The following is a 21,071-nucleotide window of genomic DNA, read 5'->3' on the forward strand; positions in this document are numbered from 1 at the left end:
AAAGGATGCTACAGCACTGATGATGATTAGAGAGCCTACTAAATTTCCATGAGATACAGTACATTCAGGAATCTGCAAAGCCTTGCTTCAGACACTAATGGAGAGCTGCCAGCCAAACCCCGGCAAGCAGAACCACGGCATTTACTCACCGCCTGGCTTGGTGCAGGCCCCTAGAAGGTTGACCACGTTGAGATGGTGGCCAATGTGGATGAGGATCTTGAGTTCAGACATGAGGGCTCGGTGCTCGCTGTGTGTTGCTCCTTCTACAGATTCAGGGTAAAGGCAAAAACCGTTAAGTGTAGCCATTGCCACGGATGACGGACGCATTTAACTGTGCAACTCTCACTGCAGCAGCTAAGTAACAGAGCAACAGTGGGCTCTGGAAAGTCAAGGGCGATTTTGTTTTTTAATTAGAAATCAAGGCTTCACTTTAAGGAAACCTTGAATGACTGGTGTTGAAAGGAATCTAAGGGGAAGTCTCCTGTAGCTCTGTGAACAATGGATTCACATCCAGTCTCTCTATACAAAACTGGATTTTTCTATTTCAGGTTGAGTAGGCTGCTTAGGGCCAGGTCATTTCAATGCCTCCCCACACAGAAGCAATCCTGTGCATTAAATAATCTTAGATCTGGGGACCAGTGAGTGGGCTGGTGGGTAAAGGCGCTTGCCAGCAAGCCTAACAACTAAGTTCAAACCCTGGTACCTACACGGGAGAAGGAAATAACTAACTCTTGCAAGTTGTCCTCCGACTACCACACACACACACACACACACACACACACACACACACACAAACAAATGTGATAATTTTTCTCGGGTTTGTATTGATATTACAATTGGCATGTACAAAATAAGTAATTTAACAAGGATCAGCAGATAAGCAAGGCTATTTGCCCATGAGCCTGGTGGGGCTAAGACTTACACTTCCTTCTCACTCACAGACATGGTTCCCACCTCAGGGCCATCTTTACAACACACAGACACACATACACCATTAGCCTCTAGATTGAAAATGCAAATGGAGGAAGGGAGCTTTGAAAGGCGCAAGGCCTACTGGGAAGGGTGAGCAGCAGCATCTCCCCATGGAAGCAGTCACAAGTGGAGCAGAGGATTTATCTACACTGCCTTGCCTTATCAGACTGTCAAGGATATAGAAGACGCTTAGTTCTAAAAGAACACCCACATCTTTTTCTGTTTGCACAGCCACTTTTACTTTGCAAAGTATCTCCATAAATGAACTTCTCTGGCACATTCTAATTCTTGAGAACATGATGGTTTTGCATTCTGCTATTTTTACTGATAGTGAACTTCTTCCTTCATTTCTAAAATGTTTATAATCATCTCACATAATAATACACTGAGGAACAATTATAATAGAACCAGATAGTTTTGCCCCATATAACCAGGACCACTAAATAGAATTGTGCAAGTTAATCCTTGCTCTAAGGTCATGAGCTCTTGCATAAGGCTCCAAAGGAGAAAACTGTTTCCTATTTGTGCTAAGGTAATATAAGCCAGGGGCCAGGGGCTTTGAGGCCCACCTAGGCAGAGAGCCACTGCATATCATGGGTAATGATGGACAAGATAGAGAGAGACACATCACAATGTCATTTTGCTTCTTACCTTTCAACATCTTGACAGCCACTGTTTTGCAAGTTGCTGTCTTGTCAATTCCAAAAGCATCTGCCTCAATCACTTGGCCAAAGGCACCGCGGCCAAGAGGCTTCCCTAGAACCAATGATAGTGGCAATTACAAAATGGACTTTGTCACGCTGTCAGAGGGATATGTAAGATTCCAGTTGGTTTAAGGAGATGATGTACCCCCACTTGGACCCACAGTCCACTTTACTCCCTTGTTCTGGCTTTTCCTTTTACTCTCTGAATCACCCTGCTTTGGATGGTGGTGCAGGCCTCTTACTACTAAAAGGCTAAATGGATGATTACCAAAGTCAAGAGGTAGTATTACTATTTATAAATCAGAATATGTCCTCTGAATAGACTATCCCTGTCATTGTCTTAAAGGAGGGTTAGCTAGGCTGGTTAAACCACTATCATGTTAATAGCAGTTGACAGCTCACCTAGTTTCAGCCGGTCCCTGGGGAATTCCCATTTGCTGGCATCATAAGGCAGGCGTTCACAGCGCTCATCCAAGGGCAGTTCATCTGGATCCATGACAATGGACAAGTAGCCTGTCTTCAGTTCCCCTTCATTGGCCTGGAAAGCAGAAATCCTTCCAGTTGCACACAATTTCTCTTGTTTGGTTGTTATTTTGTATACTTATTATTGTTTAATAAGGGCCTCATTCATGATACCTCATTTTCCAATAAAACTCACAGAGTTTGAGAGCAGTCCCATTATAACCCTGCCTTTAGTGCCTCTTCAGCTTCCAAAATGAGTTTGGAATAATGTTTCTAAATCTTAATTACAGCAGACAGTCCAAACCTTTTACCCCTCTAGTGGCTTCCATCAATTAATGCCCATGGTCCATCCAAAGAAAATGGACAAGAATGTTATTGTGTTGAAATAAAAATGTGTCCATTGAGCCAATAACAATGGGAAGAAGCAGCAAAAAGAAGCCCAGTCAGGTTCCATTAATCACAAAAACCAACACGCAGGGGACAGGAGGGAAATTATGCTGTTACCCGCTTAACGGTCCGTAGAACGATGACAAGAAGTAGCCAGAAGAACATGGCAATCACTGCAGTGCCTACGAGAATAATGACTTCCAAGTTGGTCTTTTCTTGGGCACCTGGAAGACACATTTGAGTGATCAACCACTGGAAACCCACAGCCTTTGGTAGAAGGTGCTAAAATGTGACGTGAAAGGCAAGACCTCATGCTCATCCACTTTCAAGACGCCTAGAGACCAAGAGCCACAAACTCCTTAAGCTGGATAGAGTCCACAGCATTCTCAAAGAACAACAGGAGCATACCACTCATGAAAACATGCAGCAATTAAATTCTCAAACAAGGAATCACAGAGAAAGTGTCTTTAAAAAATGCATAGGGGATGTGTTTGGCAAGAGAACTCTTTGGGGAAAAAAAGTACTTCTAATCGTGGATAATGCAGTCTGGTTTTGTGCTGATACTCAATGTTTTTGCTTGGGTGGCATGGGAAAAATGATTGCTAAGGGAACAACACAAAGAGACAAGCAAGACCCTTTGCCCAGACAGCTACTTATGACTACTTCTATATCCGTTGCTTTCAGTCTGTCACCCTTCTCTGCTTTTTCAATAACCTTCAGATTGCAGATGAAGAAATAAGATTTGAAAGATTAAGCTACTTGTCTGGGAGACACAGAAAGTTGGGCTGTTTGAGGGTTATACTGGTTCTGTCCAAATTGAGCTGACCAATTCTCCATCCTGTCCCTCTGTGGCAAAAGTCAGGTAGAGGAGAAGAGAGAGGGAGAGAGAGAAAGAAGACACAGACAGACAAAGACAGAGACAGAGAGTGAAAGCACAGAGATAAGAAGGAGGAAAGGGTAGGCAAGTAAAGCTATGGGAGAGAAAGAGAGCACTCATTACAAGTAGAGGATTACAGGCAGAAGGCTCTCAGCACCAAGTCATTAGCACCAAGGTGATTGGGATACAACAATTATCACTTGGGGTCTCATCTCTCCACTCACACTATGCAGTGCGAGTCAAAGCAAACTCTGAGCTGTGGGGGATGGCCCAGAAGCCAGAAGACAAGCAATTAATTAGTTGGTTAAATAAGAGGTGCCCGTTGGGAGACACGCTCTGCATCTGTAAGTGGATTTGGTTTCTCCACTGTTTTCAGGGAAGTAATTCTCTATCTATATGTAAATACGTAAAATCCTTCTCGTGTGAGAGAAGAAGAAAGGTCAAAGACTCAACCGTCTCTACCAGTTTATGTGTGAATATTCTCAGTTTAACATCTGAGAGCTGATCAGGAGCATTCAATGTCTACATCTCTCTCTCTCTCTCTAGCTCACTACTGTCTCCAGGTAAGTCTTCATAGCACCCATGCTGCTGTGCCCACTTGTGTACTGTAACCTATTGCAGAGGGCTAGTGGGTGGAGGCAGGGGAGCAGAGGACTCAGGCATCATCTTCTTCTTAAGATAAAATATTCTGTCACATATTACTGACTGAAAATAAAGGTTCAAATTTCACCTCAAACACACACACATGCACACACACACGCACACACGCACACACGCACGCACGCACATACACACTTAGTAGTGGGAAAGAAGTTTCCTTTCACGTTTCAATAATAACCCCCAATTTTCCACATCACAAAAGCAATCTTCTATTAATTATCCATTGTTTGTGAGTGAATCTTGTCTTGGCTCTGGGGGAAATCCTGAATCCTTGTCACTAACTGAATAGCAATGTCCAACACCAAATCTATTTTTTTCCAAGTCTATATTAAAGGGCCATTTCTGTACGTTAACTTGGCCACTCAAACCAAGTGAGAATCAGGGACAGGAGAATACTCATCACTCCTGCCTGAAAGTTTTCTCCCAGAGAGAGCTGCGTGACCAGGAAACAGGGTACAGGCTGAAGCACACACTAACTTCGTTTTCTGGCTAAAAGCATACCTATACAGTGAGGACAAGTTGTAAACAACAAGTGGAGAAACCCTTACTTGAACTTCCAGATGACCAAGATCTAAAACTTTTGTAGGACCCACCCTTTGTCTCGTGTGAAAGGCCACAACCCAAAAGAGGTAGGTGCAATGAAAATGTTGTGTAAAATTGACTTCAGGCTATGTGTATTTACATGATGCTTAGATCCCTCCCCCCCCAAAAAAAAAAAAATCTATAAAACCTGTGAAACTATTCTAAAAGCTGGACCTTATCTGCTCCCAGCCATTTTAGATATGGGACACTCCACCACCGTGAAGGGCATCATGAGCCACCCACACGCCATCCTATTCAATGCGAGGCTATGTACGATACCCATCCGATGGGCCTGTGGCACCGTACTGACCTTCTATGATGAAGAGCGTCTCCGCTCTCACACATCCGAGGACATTGCAGGCCTGGCAGGTGTAGAGGCCCTCGTCCTCCTTCCTCACCCTGCGGATGGTTAGGTTCCGGTTCCCATCTTTCAGTACGATGCCTGAAAGAGGAAAGAAATGCTCGCTTTATTCCTGATGATGTGATGTGCATCATCCAGGACATTTTTTAAAACTAGAGTGGCTGCCCTTCATCGCAAACTACTATCTAACTCCAAAGAGGCGCATAGGATTGACTACTGACTGGTCTCCCACGGGAGCTTCAGGCAAAAATCAACAGGATTCCAAATATGCTATTTCTGACTCTGAAATGAGCCAGACCCTTGTACCCAAATACCTCCTTGAGTGTTCAGGGTTGGGGAGCATGGCATGCATGTGTATAGAGGCCAGAGGTTAATGTCAAGTGGCTTCTTTATGGCATCCCATGTCATTCTTTTGAGACAGAGTCTCTCCCTGAATCTGAAGCTTGACAATTCAGCTAGCCTGGCTGGCAGCTGAGCTCCAAGGATGCCTTTGTCTTCCCCTCCCCAACCTGCCCCTTGGTACTGGGATTTCAGAAGGCTGTTGAGTAGAGGATTCTACATGGGTTCTAGGGATGCCAAGGCAGGTCCTCATGCTTGTGTGGCAAGCATTTCACTGAGCTGTTTTTCCAGCCTCCCCCCTAAATACTGCTTTTTGTCTACTTTGAAACAGACCGTGAAGTGATAGCAGTCTTACAAAGCATCCCTGAAAAAAAAAATTCTGTAACCAGAGAAATAGACAAGCGTCACTCACTCACCCGAGTCTTCCACGAGTGTCTCGTTGTCTTTGAACCATGTGATGTGTGGAGTAGGGTTTCCAGATGCCGGGCAAGCAACTTCAATGGTTTCACCAATGGTTGCCGTCTGGTTCTCCAGATTCCCCGTGATCATGGGTGCCATGCGTTCTGTGAACATAAAAACGAAACCAGAGAGCCCATGGTTACAACTGTTGGAACAGTTTCAGGGTCCTGTGATTATTAAATAGTCTAAACCTCATAGGCAGTAGCCCATGGATAAAGTGGGCTGAAACTACACAGAAGTTGACCAGAGCAATCCTGGAGGATGAGTGACAGCAAATGAAATAAGAAACAACAGTTCAGAAAGATACGTCGGCCTTTGAATATTCGCATTAGCCACCTGCAAATCACAAAATACTTGGGAATCTTGGGGGATTGGTTTTTCAGGTTATAGGTCCCCCTCCTCTAATCCCAAAAGGCTTTTCCCAAGGATAACTTCTTCTCTGGGAAGTTGTAGCCACTAAGAGTAGAATTCATGTTTTCTCGTGAGAAGGGCAAAGCTTCAGCACAATTACATAAGGAGTGACTTATTTATTGGATAACTTTATGTCATTCTAATATTCACCTCCCGTCATATATAATGAGCGCCCGGCCATTAGCCTTGTTTTTTAAGTGACATGATTGCAGCTCAGGGGCTTAAACCTCTTAGCCAAGTCCTTATAACTAAATAAATGGTTAAGATAATAATAGAGTCTGGTGGGCCTGAAAGTCCAGTATGGTTTCCACTAAAACACAAACAAACTAGACGGTAATGTCTAATGAAAAGTCAAGGGCGTTTGTATAAATGTACAGCAAAACACGGGCTTCACGTTACCCATGTCCAGAAAGTCATCCGACTGCTGTGGAAATATCTGATGAGCATCAAGAAGAATCATGTGGAAAGAATCCTCTTTAACACTTGGCAAAGTGTGATGTCACCACTATGCGCTGCATGGGAGTTTAAACAAATGCACTTGGCTCTGGTGCTTTTCTAAGAGCAGATGTCTGAAAACAACGTGGGGGCTCCCTTATGGATGCGTACCCACTGACTGTGAACGTAAACTTCCTGGTCATGGCTAAGCCAACAGCCTCCTTCACATCTCTTTCTAAACTCTTCCTCATCTGGACCAGCTAATAAAGTTCTATATGCATAGTTCTAAATGTGATGCGGTTTCCAGGGTCTTGGGAATGACTTGACTCACAGATGTCTTTCCCTCTGTCCTCAAGTTTTTAATAACTGAAAATCCTATGTTAGTGTCTATTTGGAGAGACTTCCTCCAATAAGCCAAAGCATTCAAAAAGATGATATTCATATAAAATTTTGCTGTAGATGAGTTCACCTGGGCAGTTTCCCTTCCTTGTACTATAAAACAGAGAAGGTAAGAATCACAAGAACCTTGACTAGCACACGAAAGAAGGGAGGAAATGAAAGGAAAAAGCACAAAGCGAGAACCCCTTAAATTCACCAGATCTTCTCAGAGAAAGAGCAGAGACTGTCCAGGTTTTCTGCAAAGTACAAGGTTAGACAAGGCAAGAGCATCCCAAGAGGAAATGTGAAAGGCTTTCTAACCACAGACTTACCTCGCTGAACTTAACCTATCCTGGACCACACAGGGTATCACAGAAGTACAGGCGATGAGTATTAGCTCCCCTTCCATGGAATCGTCTAGATCTTAAACCCCTCACCCCACTATTCATGAAGCAGGTATCCCATTGACCACCTAGGATATGCCAATGTGCTCTATGACTCATGTTACAACCTAGGATATGCCGGTGTGTCATACGGCTAAAAGTAAAACAAGCAAGCAGGGACCAGTTTTTGTTCTCATGGATCAGAGACCTCCCAGCACACCCAGTATTTGCCCTATGGCCTCAATCTGTCCTTCTACGTCAGCACTACGAGCTTCTGGCCCTCTCTTTGCTCATTGTATCACACAAAGGTGCTGACTTTAATCATTGAATGGCCAAAGAGGTCATAGGAAGTTCCCTGGTTCGAGCGAATCCCGTGCAGACACTGGCAGTGACTTCATCAGAAAGGCTGGAAAGAGCCAAGCTTCTAATTTTAACATATCCCCTCACCACTATTGGCTCTGTTCTGCTTCCGGGAGTGCACCTGCCTACTGCAAACGCTCCCAGAGGCCTGTACTATTCCTTGACACAGCACTCGGACACAGTGCATTTAAGGCACTGCAGCTCCACCACCCGGGGATGCCTCGGTACCTAGGATAGTGAGCTGCTTGACTAGGCAGTGTCTTTTCTTGGTCTTCTTGTCTTGAGCTGAACAGACATAGTCTCCTTGGTCCTGCAGGGACGCATTCTGGATCGCCACAACCAAGATGTCGTTGGTGCTGTTAGAAAACATGGTGGCATTCAGCTTCCAAAGGGCATCCAAGGCCTTGCAAACCGGCGTGAGCGGCTCGTCCGCGTGGACGGATGTTGCCTGTGAGCCAAGCTTGTACCACGTGAGGTTCTCAAATGTATTTCTGTCTGCGGTGCACAGCAGAGACACGCTCTCCTGCTCAGTCGGCTGGGCAGCAGGCCTCACAGTAATTTCCGGACCCTCTGAAATGCAAAGCCATAGTTAGAGGATGGTGACTTAAGTTGGTGCCTGACACCATTGTCTTCTTGCTGCTATGAAGAGCTAAGAGACAGCTCTTGCAGCCATTACTACAAGGACAGAGCCAGACAAGGAAGTTCAGTTCCCAAAATGTATAATTTGAAAATGTGAATTAATTTTCCCTAAGTATTTACTTCATTCCACTTTGAGTCCTGGATATAGTTTCCAAGATGAAGAAAAAAAACGAACCAATAAGCAAAAATCCCAACGCGAGGCATTTAATCACCATGTAGAATCTTTAACAAACATCTTCTTATCAATATGTGACAATAAAACTACATTTATTACAATGAGAGTCAGACTAAACTATATTTATTACAATTGGCTGGGACTAAAATATCTGAGCCAGTACAATCAGCTCCAGTTCGCCCATAAAACTAAGCTGCAGAGACGAAATCAGGAGCTTGGAAGGACGTTCCCCTCACCCCCAGAGGCCCGGCCTCAGTGCTCGTCTACGGCAAAGCCACAGATAACTTCTTGAACCCCGGTGAGTGAGTCATCACACTAACTCTGGCAAGCAAGACAAGACACACACAACATGGAGCTTGAGGCTGAGAACATCAGTGGCTGCATTCGCTGGCCAGTGACGGCTCGCAAACTCTTCCACGAACCCAGAGGCTACCTGAGCGGCTTTAGCCTCTGATACCTTCAAGTCCCAGCTACACACCACATCACTCGCACAAACCCCAAGGACAGCAGAGGGCTTCACAGCCTAGCACCCACTCTCTGAGTGATTGCCCCCCTCCCTGGCCTCCGGAGAAGTTTACTCACTGATCACGTGAAAGGAGATCACCCTCTCTCCTCGTCCCACTTTATTGACGGCTTCACATTTGTACAGCGCCGACACATTGGCCGCTTGGATGACCAGGGTACTCACAGTCTGTGAACATACAAGTCCCGAGCCATGAGCAGTGCAGGCTGAGCATGTACATGCACACCGAGACAGACATCCATCAGCCCTTTCAGCTGCTCAGGCCTGCCTTTACCATTCACTGCCCACCTTCAAGGGTAAACAGCTCTCACCAGGCAGTTATACACAGAAAGCCAAAGTGCTCCGGGGATCCTCCAGGATTCACGTTAATAGACATTACGCACGCTTGGCGTTTTTCATGTGACTATTATCAGAATTACCTTTCAGCGGGTGTGTGTGCTGAATCGTGTTATGGGTTTCGTTTCTCTTCAGGAAAATGTTAGTAAGCTACAGGTATTGTAGCTACTGGTATTTTTCTTCTCTTTTTAAATTAGTAGGCATTAACTGTAATAACGAGTTCCTTATAACATTTTTGTACATGTATATAATACATTTAGGTTATTTCACTTCCAATTACCCCATGTTTTCCCCCTCCTCACTCCAAATGATCCCTTCCTCTTCCCAAGTAGACCCCTGTACTTTCATGTCATTTTTTCCATCTTGATTCATATGAGAGAAAAACATGTTTGTATTTCTAAGTCTGACTTATTTTGCTTAACATGATGAGCCCGACCTTTCTGCAAATGGCATAAATTTGTTCTTCTTTAGGGCTGAAGGGGTGTGTGTGTGTGTGTGTGTGTGTGTGTGTGTGTAAAACTCACACTTTCTTTAACTCTCTTGGATGATGTCACACAGACTATTTGATTATTAACCTCCAATGTAGCTTTGCATGTTATTCTGCAGCCTTCTATTCAGAAAGTGAGAATTAGAAAGAGGGATGTTCAAAATCAAGAAGTTCAGACTCACTTTGTTTTTTCCTTCAATGATGGCATATTGGTTCTTGGTGACTTCGATCTTATTTCCCCCCTGGAAATCCTCCACGTGTTTCCATTCATTACAAGTATAGGGGTTTGTTTGGCTGCAAGGCAGAGGAAGGACAGCATGTCATGATTTGACTTCTCTTTCGTTCAGAAGTACCGAAAAGGGTCAGCCTATGGTTATCGTGTTCTTACTGATAACTTTCGACACAGCCTAGCACTTTACAGGACTTGGCGCCAATTAAAAATAGATGCCAACAACAGTAGAAAGGTCCAAGGTAACTGACTGAGGATACAGGAGGGAAGCTGCTATTCTGGGAACAAGTCTCCATTCATAAATTGGATCGACAAGACAATCCAAGTTAATTTAGTTCAAAGGAAGGTAAGGAAACTTGGAAGCCATTGGGCTTCTTAAAGTCATCTCTCTGGGACTGTGGCTTTTGTTTAGGAAATGGCCAGCAACTGAGGAAGAAACTAGTGTTTGCTATTTCAAAAACAACAACAGGAAGTGGAATGCTTGGGATGGTAGGTTGAAGGTGGTGGCTGTTGTTTTCCCGAAGGATGTCTGCACTTGTGGTAGAACTTGATAAGCGGGGTCTGAGGCTCTTGAGGCCTGGGCTAGGTTTATCACTGCCTCCCATCCATCAGCACTTCCTCTGGGAGATGGACCTTCCCATAGATAAGAAGGAGCAATGTGGTCCATCCCAGTTCACAGACAGAAGAAGATGCAAAGATTGGCAATTAGCAAACACAGCAAATAGCATCGTTTTGGAGAGGTATGCACTGGGGCTAACTAAAAAGAAAGAGCTGACTCACACAATGGGATGCCCCAAGCCACAGAGTCTGTTAAAATTTAAGCCACGGAGGGAAGTGGGAGTAGAGTCCAGGAACCCCTTCTAGGGTAACTTCCTTGGAGACAGCTTTGTAGGTTTAGATGGAATCACGGCATAGCTTGGCAAGAAGGGATGAATGAAAGCAAGCAAAACAAGCGTGTGGCCCCACTCACCTGGGCTTGTAGGTGCATGCTTCTTCTCGCTGCCAGTACCATTGGATGTGGTGCAGGGGAGGGTTGGCATAGACGGTACATGTCAGCGTCTGCATGGTACCATACTGGTAGGAATCCATGGGAGAGATCAAGGCTTTCTCACCAATCTGGGGTGGGACTGGAGGCAGAAAAGACAACCTGTGAGTTGCCTGATTGCTCTGAGGAGCAAAGAGAGGATTGCAGGCACCAGATCTGCCTTTTGTACTCATATGATTTTGCCCCTGCTTGCTTTTCCAGAGGACACCTAGACTTGGAGTCAGAAAAGCCTGAACTCTTATGCTATCCTAACACCTGGTAAGCTGGGTGACTTTAGGCCAGCTGCACATTCCTATGTCTCGCTCTCTCACTCTACATTAACGACATTATTTTCCATGTCCTGCAGCCTAGCAAGAATTGGGGGGAGGCTACAGAGAGAAGACACTTGGAATAACACAGCAGATACATTTGATTGTGCACCAAGTCTCACTGAGGTGCTTTACATTGGCTTTCAGTCCCCGTGATCATGGCTGTGGCTCTCACATCACACACAAGAAGAAATGAGGCAGGCATTGAAAGACTTGCCCAAAACCATCATCAGTTAATACGTGGCAAAATCCAAGACAAAGGTAGAGTCCCCGGCTTCTAAAGAGAAACCTGACTTGACTCCCGTATGCATTGCACACACCAAGGAAAAGCTAGGGTGCACTAGCTGTGGTGACTCGGTGAAGTGGGGCCATGGGGCTGCTCACTGCCTGTCTCTCTGTCTTTGCTGCCTGATTATACTTTCTTTTCCTCGCTGTACTTAATTAGCTCTTGCCTTCCTCCCCTGTCTTGGATCCCCTTTACCCATGCTGCTTCTAAGCAACCTTCCCAGAACCGGCTATCTTTAAAATGCTCCCTAAAGAAGAAAGAAACGAAGCTATGCTCAGAAGATACACAGAGGAAGACAGGGGTGCGTGGGAAGTGTGTTACTGTGGTGAGACGGTATCTTGAAGTTTTAATGTGTGGTGCCAGTAGGGAACACAAAAAAATTACACCAGAAGCATTTCTCCAACTGTGTTTGGAGCAAGATATTAATGCATTTACTAGGGGAGAAAAAGGGCACTAGTAAAAAATAAAATCCACTTAAATCTATCTCTCTCACTAGAGAAGGCAATATTCATTAGTCTGTGAAGATTCTAAGGTCCTCTAAGAAAGACACTTTAAGTCAGCATGGCATGTGCTATGCTCACCTAACCATGGCAGCTCTCTACCCCCAAACCCAAATAGCTAATCATCACATTCACTTTTGCAAAGTAAAGCTTAAATCATTCTCAAATCAAAACCTTCCAGTCTTTCCTGGACAGACTCAAAATACATCCCCTGACTGTGGACAGCAAGTAAGCCATCACCAGCCTCCACAGCTCTCCTGTGAAGAGATTTGTCATGTATCTGCAGTAAAGCAGCTAAAATTTCAGACTAAAATGCCACACGAACCACAAGGAGAGTCTTGTGGACAGGAGCAATGGGACCTCACAAAGCCTAGTGACCCCAGAGGCATCTGGCTAGGGGGAACCATCTACTTTCACCTCGCCTGTGACCACCAACAGAAACATTTACATGACCTATCAAGGATGCATGGCCAGAGCATGCCATGTCACATCTCATTTCAAATCTACCTCACTGGCTCATTTTTTATTTATTTATTTTTTTTCTGCATTGGTCCAGTTAGTAATGTGAACGATCCAGCAGGAGACAAAAGGATGATGGCTGGGAGACATGGGAAGATGTAGTCTCTCTCTTCCTAGTAAATTTGGGGCAGAGGAGACACTGAATAGACTCACCATTCACAATCAGAGAAACCACGTGGCTCTGTTTCTCCATTGTAATGGGATTGGTGAGGATGATGGTGTAGTTTCCTGCATCTTTTTCACTCACTTCCATGATTGTGAGCTCATTACCCACTATCATTGTGTAATTGGACTCAATGGGTCTTCCATTTCTGTACCTGCGGGAGAGAACCCCAGGTGTTAGTACAAGAAAAGGATTGTATTTCATGCAAACGGATGCTTGGCTGTTATTTCCGGTAGTTACCATTTGATATCAGGAGCTGGGTAACTGAGATACTTCACAGGGATTCGGACTTGGCTGCGCACCGTGGCCTCCACCACAGACTTCATCCCGCTACCAAAAGCAATAAAAGGTTTCGCTGGAAGAAAATGAAAGCAACGGGTCTCATAAATGCCAGGCTACTATAAATGCACCTTTTGGTTTAGATCTTCAATCAAGTGAAAAGTTAGATGTTGGGGTACACGTGTTTACTGCCATTCTGAGAGTCTCCACACTGCGGCAGCCACATTTCAGCTCCCTCTAGCCTTTGTTGGCATTCTCCCCTCACGAGTGTTCTCTCATAAGCCTTAAGCATTCTATCCCCCCTCCCCCAGTCTTCTCTAAATCTCCAAGTGATCCAGGGATCAGTGGGTATGCCCTCTCCCCTGCTCCCATAGCACCCTCTACTTACACTCTGTGTTGATGGTACCAACACCCACTCCTCAGACCTTCTCTCTCTACCTAGCCCCTCTTCTAGCCAGTCTCAGATTTAAAGCATCATTTACATCTACAAACTTTCAGCCCTTGCCCTGACTTCTCTGGGTTCTGGCTTCACGTATCAGATATCTCCACGTGGATGTTTAATGGGCGTCTCCAAAAGTTCACGCTCAACATGCTACACATCTCAGCCCAGCCCAGGCCCCTTCATTTAGTGATACCACAGTTCAGTTGCCCATCTTAAAACTCACATCATATCTCTCTCTCTCTCTCTCTCTCTCTCTCTCTCTCTCTCTCTCTCTCTCTTTCACTGTCAATGAATCAACCAGGAAGTCTTGGTAACTATGAATGCAGGATGGTGTCTCTTCTTACTTCCTCCACGGACTCCCTAGTACAAGTCTCCCGCCATCTCTGGAGTCTCACTATCAGCCTCCTAACCTTCCCCCTTCTTCTGCCTTCACTTCCTTGAAGTAACTTCATGATAGACCACTTGTCTGGCAAGAGCAAGACCCAGACATCACTAAATAAACTATCCCACGTGAGCTGCAACATGATCCTACAAAAGCATACACTGGGGCTCTGGCATGCATAAATTACCTAAACTGAAACACTTATGTGAATGAGATACAACTAAAAATTTGGGTGATTTACCAAAAGCTGCGGGAAGCCATGGGATCTGAGTTTCCCCAATTTGAGAAGTTCATGCTTATTCAAGGAAGCCCCTTAGCCTTCCTTGCAATAAACTGAAATCTTTAAAAACATGCCATCCTATATACTAACACTCTATAATAATAATAATTAGAATCTCAGATACAGCTATAACAAATAATGTCTAGTGAGCAGTAGCACGGGTCATTTTAAAGTTGAGAATTTGAACCCAAGTCCTTGACTCCAAAGCTATACCATGGACCTCCAGGTCTTGTGTCCTCATTGACAAGAGTTCAAGAGTATCTTCTGCGTGAACAAGGTGACCTAAGTCAATGTAAGCCATCTCGCTCTGTCAGGCACATTGTGTTAGCAAGAAGATGGCGGCTTACTGTGGACTCGCACGAATGTGCTGTTTCTCTTGGTCATCAGCCCACTGGACGCTGCACAGACATACAGCCCTTGGTCATTCCGGGTCACACTGTCTATTGTCAAAGTGCTCAAAAACTTCTTCGTCACAGTCCCAGGAAGGGGTTTCAGGTCCCGGTTTACAACCTTCTTGTGCTGATGCTGAGAAACAAGAGCGTTTAGTCAATGTTCACAGCGCAGAAGAAGGCCCTGCCACAGCTCCCCGAGACCCACAGAACCAAGCCCTGTCCCTTGCTGAACACTACTAGTAATAACAGAGACCTTAAACAGCACGGGGACACCACGGATGTTGGGATTCAGGAGAAATGAGTGGAAGCCGAAATAAGTGGAACCGAGGAAGGATTTTGAAACCTTCTCTAGCTAATGAGATGTGTGCAGACTATAGAAACAAATAACAATCGTTTAAGGAGAAATGTAACTTGGGTCACTTCTAGAAGGGAACAGTAGATCAAGGGCGTTAGAGAACCGAGAAATGGCACAATGTCAAAAGATTGATAACCTAGTGGAGACCAATACACAGAGCAGCAGGGTGGGTTGGGGCTCCTAGCGTGACATCTTTTCATGTTTGCTATGCATTCTGTCATACTCCTACATACAAGTGTGGGGGCACTAGTGTGTGTGTGTGTGTGTGTGTGTGTGTGTTGTGTGTGTGTGTGTGTGTAAAAGGCTTTATAATTTACCTAACCAGAGAGGGCCCGGCATCTCTTAGGAAAACATCAACAGGGCTTCCAATCAAAGCGTTCAGAGCTCTGGCTCTGGGCTCTGAGTGTTACCTTCAAAGAAGGGACTTGCCAGTTGAAGTTCAGCGCCACATTGAGCTCCGTTCTTGCTGTGCAGTTTAAGACGAGCTTCTCTCCAGCAGAGAGCTCGAGTCCATGAGGGGGGCTCAGAGTCACGTCATAAATCCTGTATCCTGCAGCAAGAAAATGATAAAAACAGAAAGTAAGATGGAAAAGAAATCTGGGACTTGGCATACATCTTTTAAAGTGGTGCAAAGAGTGTGACATCATTTTTCCTTGGGGACCTCGCTGCTTCTTGATGGCTCGTAGGAAAATGGTTTATAGTGATTTACAAGTCACTATCTGCAGCATATTCAAAGATGTTTAACCTGGTGAAGAATAAGGTCTAGACCAAAGGGTTCCGCTTGAGTAAATCGCTGAACTTTTCACAAAATAGATACAATTAAAAGAACTGGTGCCAAGCAGTGGTCTGAATATTGCATTTTTCAGAAAGTGAGCTCCCGCAGTGGTGCTTTTTCATTCTTGGTCTTGGCAAGAAAGGAGAAACCCCAGTTGCAATAGTTGCTGTGGTAGAGAAGAGTATTTGCAAGGCGTTGCCCCTATCCGGAGTTAAAATCTTTTTCCATATCTCTTGCCCTTCACCCTATACCTTACCCACCAGGATCTTCATGTAGAAAGCCACAGTCTTTATTAGATCGTATTAATGACCCAGAAAGGCAATATTGACTTACCTACGACCACAACTATGTACATGATAGACTGGTAGGTTTCCTCATTGATCTTTGCCTCACAAAAGACCATGCCAGCATAGCTGATCATGTAGCTGGGGATGGTAAAGCCTGTCTCGCTGTCCCAGGAAATTCTGTTTCCATCCGGGACAAATCTCTTTTCTGGATATCTCTGATGGGGAAAAAAAAAGAAGCAATAAATATTTAGCCCAGCACTGGCGAAACTCAATGACCAGAAAAGAACCCACCTCACTTTCAAGAACACAAGTTGGTCTTATTTATTGTGCTGTTGACTTTCTCTAAAGGACCTTTGCATTTCACTAGTGACATGGTATTGGAAGCAGGAAGCTCATCTCCAAAAAGCCTTACAATTATGGAAACGTATGAGGGGACTGAAAAAGAGGCAACTCACGGCACAAAGCGACACGTTGAGGTTTGAAATCGACCCTCGGCACGGAATCACCACAGTTCTATTTTTGTTCTCAGTGATGTACACGATGCCGTGCTGGTCGCTGACGGAGGCGATGAACGGGGACCTGTAATCTAGAAGAAAAGTGACTTCCCTCAGTGAGTTATTGGCAAGAGAGTTCGTATGTTCAGGTCCATGAACTCTAACTGAACGAGTGAATGACTGTCATTGACAACTTGCATGGGCAAAGACACCCACAGGTTAGACTGTATGTAGATATCTGGCTCCAGAGATATGGTCAAGGACGGGCAGATAAATACACGCATGTGTTCACACACACACACACACACACACACACACACACACACACAGAGAGAGAGAGAGAGAGAGAGAAAATCTGAATGAAAACACTAAAAAATGACCTGAACATCTTCCACATAGAACATTAACAAGTAGAATCTACTTCAGACATTCCATGCTTTAATAGGTTACTATAATTTTTTTTATAAAATAAACATTTTAATTTAAATCCATACACTTAAGTTATGAGTTTTATGATGTCAAAATTTCATTTCTTTCATTAGGCAAATAACGTAAGTGACCTGAAAAAGAGATTAGGATCTTTAAACTAAGAGAAAACAATCAGATGGTTCAGTAATTCAAAAGAATGATTTTTATAATACCTTAAGTCTGTGAGGACTTGTAGAAAAGAGTCTTTATATGTTTAATAGCCACTACATTCAGTTTAAGATTTAGCACTTATTAATATCTCTGACAATGAATATTAGGAAAAAAAAAACCACAAGGCCAAAGACTGAGATGAAAGTCAGAGTAATTTTGATATCCGTCAGACACTATTCACACAGTATTAATACACGGCTGGGGATTTACTCCATTCCCTAGAGACAGAGGGCAGAGACTGGGACCACCTCTTGATATCTCAGAGATAACCTCTCACCTTCTACCCCCAACACCCCAAAATCTAATCAAGCCCCTTTAGAGGTGAACAAAGAGTTAATGAAACCAAAGGGAAGAAGAGTAACTAATTCCTTTCAACAGCACAAATCTGATTTCCTCCCCAGCTGGAAAGCATAGAGCTGCAGCTAGCTTAGCCATCCCCCCACCCCATGACATAGGCATTATCTTAGGAAGCCAAGGCCAGCTTCCTGGCTCCATCCACTACCAGAAGGGTCAGAGGACTGAGGAAGTGAGGTGGAGACCATCACTGAAGACCTCCCCATAGGGAACACTACATGCAAGCCTGTCTTTCCTGTTGTTAAATTTCATGACCAAACTCCTGGGTGGCTCAGTCTCTAAATTTCTAAATGCTAAGCTGGGGCAGGAGCAGAATTTCACGGTCTATCCAAAGACACTGAGCATCTAGGTAAGCAATGCTAGAGACCACCGCTTGTGGCTGCTGCACCCCCTCCATGGGCATGTCAATGGAGTATTGTGGGACCCACTTCATTCAGAGCAAGCCTTGCGAAGCTAAATTAACCTCTTGACTTAAGACCAAAGTTATGTGGTAAATCGGTTCTATTTCAGTAGCCCTAAAAGGGAAGTAAACAAAAGAATTTGCATCCTCTCAGAATGAGATGTTTACTGTAACTCCTGAAGTGACTTTTCACATGTCTCCAGGTTTCCTGACTCAGGGGAGAAGGAAGTAAGGGAATATTATGGGAGAGGGTCATCTTGTAGCATTTCCAGACAGGCTGGGGAGCAGGAAATCCTTGCAGTCTTCCAAGAGAGCCACATCTTTCAAGACTGCCAATTCAAAAGGAGCTAGGCGTTTTCTAAGGTCTGAGCCTTGTCTCCCTCAGCTCTGTGGAGTGAGGAGGAGCCCATGGAACTCTATCCTAGGCTTTGTTTTCCCTGAGCAAAAAAAAAAAAAAAAAAAAAAAAAAAATGCCCAAGCACTTAGAAGCTCAAGAGCATCATGGGTTATTTGGATATAGTCTCTGTTCTTCTGTAGACTGATCCTGTTGAAATGAAAGTGCAGATCTGCTAGGGCGGTACCCCGATGAAGAACCTTCCTGTCTGGTAAGAGTGGCTTTTAGGAAAAAGACTCAGAGTCATCTTTCCCTGCCTCAAACCCTCTGAGATGTAAGTCTGCATCAGATGAATAGATAAAATACCTTTCAAGGTCCATCCTTCTCTCTCTGAAAGAGAGAGACGCCTGTGTCAAATATAAAGCAACACGGAGCTGGAGAGATGGCCCGGCAGATAGAAACACAGGCTAATCCTGCAGAGGACCTGGGTTCAGCTCCCAGCACACACATGGTGGCTCACAGCCTAGGCACAGGGGATCTGTTGTCCTTTCCTGAACTCCACGATAGCACAAGCGTACACACACAGTGTACATACACACATGCAAAACTCTCATTCACAAAAACATAACAAATAAATCTATATGTATAAACAACCTTTATATTCCCGAGAAGCACATGATTGTATAGGAATCTCATCAGTGGAGAGAGGTTTTTCATAAGTAAAGGCGGTGTGCAATTTTTAAAATGTAGAAGAGGTCATAATTCCTTCTCCTAACACTGAATGCATGTTGCATGGTAGTATTTACTATATGGACTCTAAGTTACGTACCTTGATTACATTAAAGAGCTAAACTAGCCCTTTACTGTAAGACCAAAGCAAAGTTGCTTTGACAAAAAAAAAAAAAAAAAAAAAAAAAAAAAAAAAAAAAGCTAAAGGTCTCCTGTAAATTAATTCTAGGTCACTAGCCCTTAAAGAGGAAGTATACCAAGGAAGCCCAAACAGCTCTCCATCCTCTCAAAATGAAATACTTGCTCTGACCATGGAGTGACTTTTCGTGTCTGTAGGTTGCGTCCCCCTGGAGTTGATTGCAAACCCCAAGCCCTCTCAGATCACACAAGCAAAGACAAGACACGCAGTCCTCCAGGTGTTCTTTTGCGGTGGTGTTGTACTTTGCACATGGGTATGTGAATTGTTTTTTTTTTTGTTTGTTTGTTTTTTCTCTATACAGTGTAAGTCTGGGCAGGAAAGATCTTACGGGGGAGGGAGGAAAAAGCAAAACTGAGTCCTTGGCTATTTCCCTAGGCATTCCTGCAAAGACCTCCTCCCTGCTACAGATAACCTATCTCACCACAGAAACCTAACTATGATTCGCTTCCAAGCTTCCTCGATTTCAAAGATCCCAGGGTTTCAGACAGTAGCAGGCATCTTATGAGTCTCCAAAGCCCATGGCAGATCACGGGGAATCACAAAGCACCACAGAAAAGGAACTGGGACAGGAGAGGAGAAATGCAGCTGCAACCAAAGGCCAGACTGTCAGTGAGTCCTTTCTCAAAGGAAGCCTGGGAGAGACGTTTTTCTATTCCTTTCACCAAACAGCTTTTCCAACAAGCCTCTTTCGTTGGACTCAACTCTTTTCCTGTGCCCATCGTGTTTTAGACACAGGAAGTGGACGTGGGACGGACGCACACCCTGGCCCGCCGCTTACCTTGGACGTAGACATAAACGGTGGAGGCCATGTCGGTGTCCCGATAGGAGCACTTGTAGGCTCCGGTGTCATTGCTGACCACTTTTGCGATTCTGAGTGTCTTGCAGAAGACACTGTCGCTGCACCCAGTCACCAACACCCTTTCCTCAGAACCGTGCTGACTGTTGGGCCAAAGCCAATCCAGGTCTCTCTGTCCCCTGAAAAAGCGTTCCAGGAAGATATTAAGGTGACACTTCATGTCGTGAGGCTATGAGTAAGAGGACTAAGAAGGTTTGGTTTTCATGCGCATGTAAACTACTCAATAGACATTCTGAAGCCGACAGACACTGATGGCAGACAGTCTGTGTGGGCCTGCCAGCAAAGATCACACACTCCACTTCAGAAATCATGCAAGCGCTCACGTGTCTTCTGCTAGTCCACACGTTCATTCTTTCAATAAATACTTTTTAAGCATATGTGACTGTTGAGCTTTATTAAGGACACTCACACATGCACACGCACACTTCAAGGGACCAAAGATATCATGCTCAGCGGTAGAGCACTTGTCCAGTGTACACCAAGAAGAAAAAGTCGGTGCCTGTATGCAACTCACTCCAATCAACGGAGACAATTAAAAAGCACAAGCCATTGTATGAAAGGGGGCAATTTAGTGCTGTGAAGAAAAACATAAAAGAGGGAAAGGAAAGGGAGGACCATGGCCAAGCCGGCCTTGTGTACAACCGGAGTATTGGGGAAGAGTGAGGAACCCAGAGTTGTCATGGAGGTAGAGGCAACGGGGGAGTGAGGAGTGAGTCCACAGAGAGAGGAGGCTCACAGTACCTTGAGAGAGTCATGTCAAACAAACACGACTTTCACTGCTTCAGTTTCGCCACAAAGCCAAAGGAAGAAGTCGATATGAATAAGAAAGTGTGAGCCACTGAGCCCTCACTAAAAGATCCTGAAACTCCCATAAGGTCCCAGCATCATCTACAC

At 44.6% G+C, this 21,071-nt stretch overlaps 1 protein-coding gene across 1 annotated transcript in view; it reads right to left on the reverse strand.

Moving 5' to 3' along the window:
• Kdr (kinase insert domain receptor) overlaps positions 1-21,071 on the reverse strand; it is a 43,527-nt gene that overhangs the window by 17,184 nt on the left and 5,272 nt on the right. The window contains exons 3-19 of the mRNA XM_021650985.2: positions 20,100-20,296; positions 16,628-16,758; positions 16,219-16,387; positions 15,521-15,660; positions 14,711-14,888; positions 13,221-13,335; positions 12,971-13,134; positions 11,130-11,286; positions 10,113-10,224; positions 9,167-9,275; positions 7,999-8,340; positions 5,761-5,907; positions 4,955-5,086; positions 2,643-2,749; positions 2,079-2,214; positions 1,624-1,728; positions 150-263 (exon numbers count right to left, since the gene is read on the reverse strand). Coding sequence (XP_021506660.2) covers positions 150-263; positions 1,624-1,728; positions 2,079-2,214; positions 2,643-2,749; positions 4,955-5,086; positions 5,761-5,907; positions 7,999-8,340; positions 9,167-9,275; positions 10,113-10,224; positions 11,130-11,286; positions 12,971-13,134; positions 13,221-13,335; positions 14,711-14,888; positions 15,521-15,660; positions 16,219-16,387; positions 16,628-16,758; positions 20,100-20,296 — 2,555 coding nt within the window. The remainder of the gene's footprint in view (positions 1-149; positions 264-1,623; positions 1,729-2,078; positions 2,215-2,642; positions 2,750-4,954; positions 5,087-5,760; positions 5,908-7,998; positions 8,341-9,166; positions 9,276-10,112; positions 10,225-11,129; positions 11,287-12,970; positions 13,135-13,220; positions 13,336-14,710; positions 14,889-15,520; positions 15,661-16,218; positions 16,388-16,627; positions 16,759-20,099; positions 20,297-21,071) is intronic.

This window comes from Meriones unguiculatus, chromosome 3, assembly GCF_030254825.1.
Source record: "Meriones unguiculatus strain TT.TT164.6M chromosome 3, Bangor_MerUng_6.1, whole genome shotgun sequence".
NCBI classification, from domain to species: Eukaryota; Metazoa; Chordata; class Mammalia; order Rodentia; family Muridae; genus Meriones; species Meriones unguiculatus.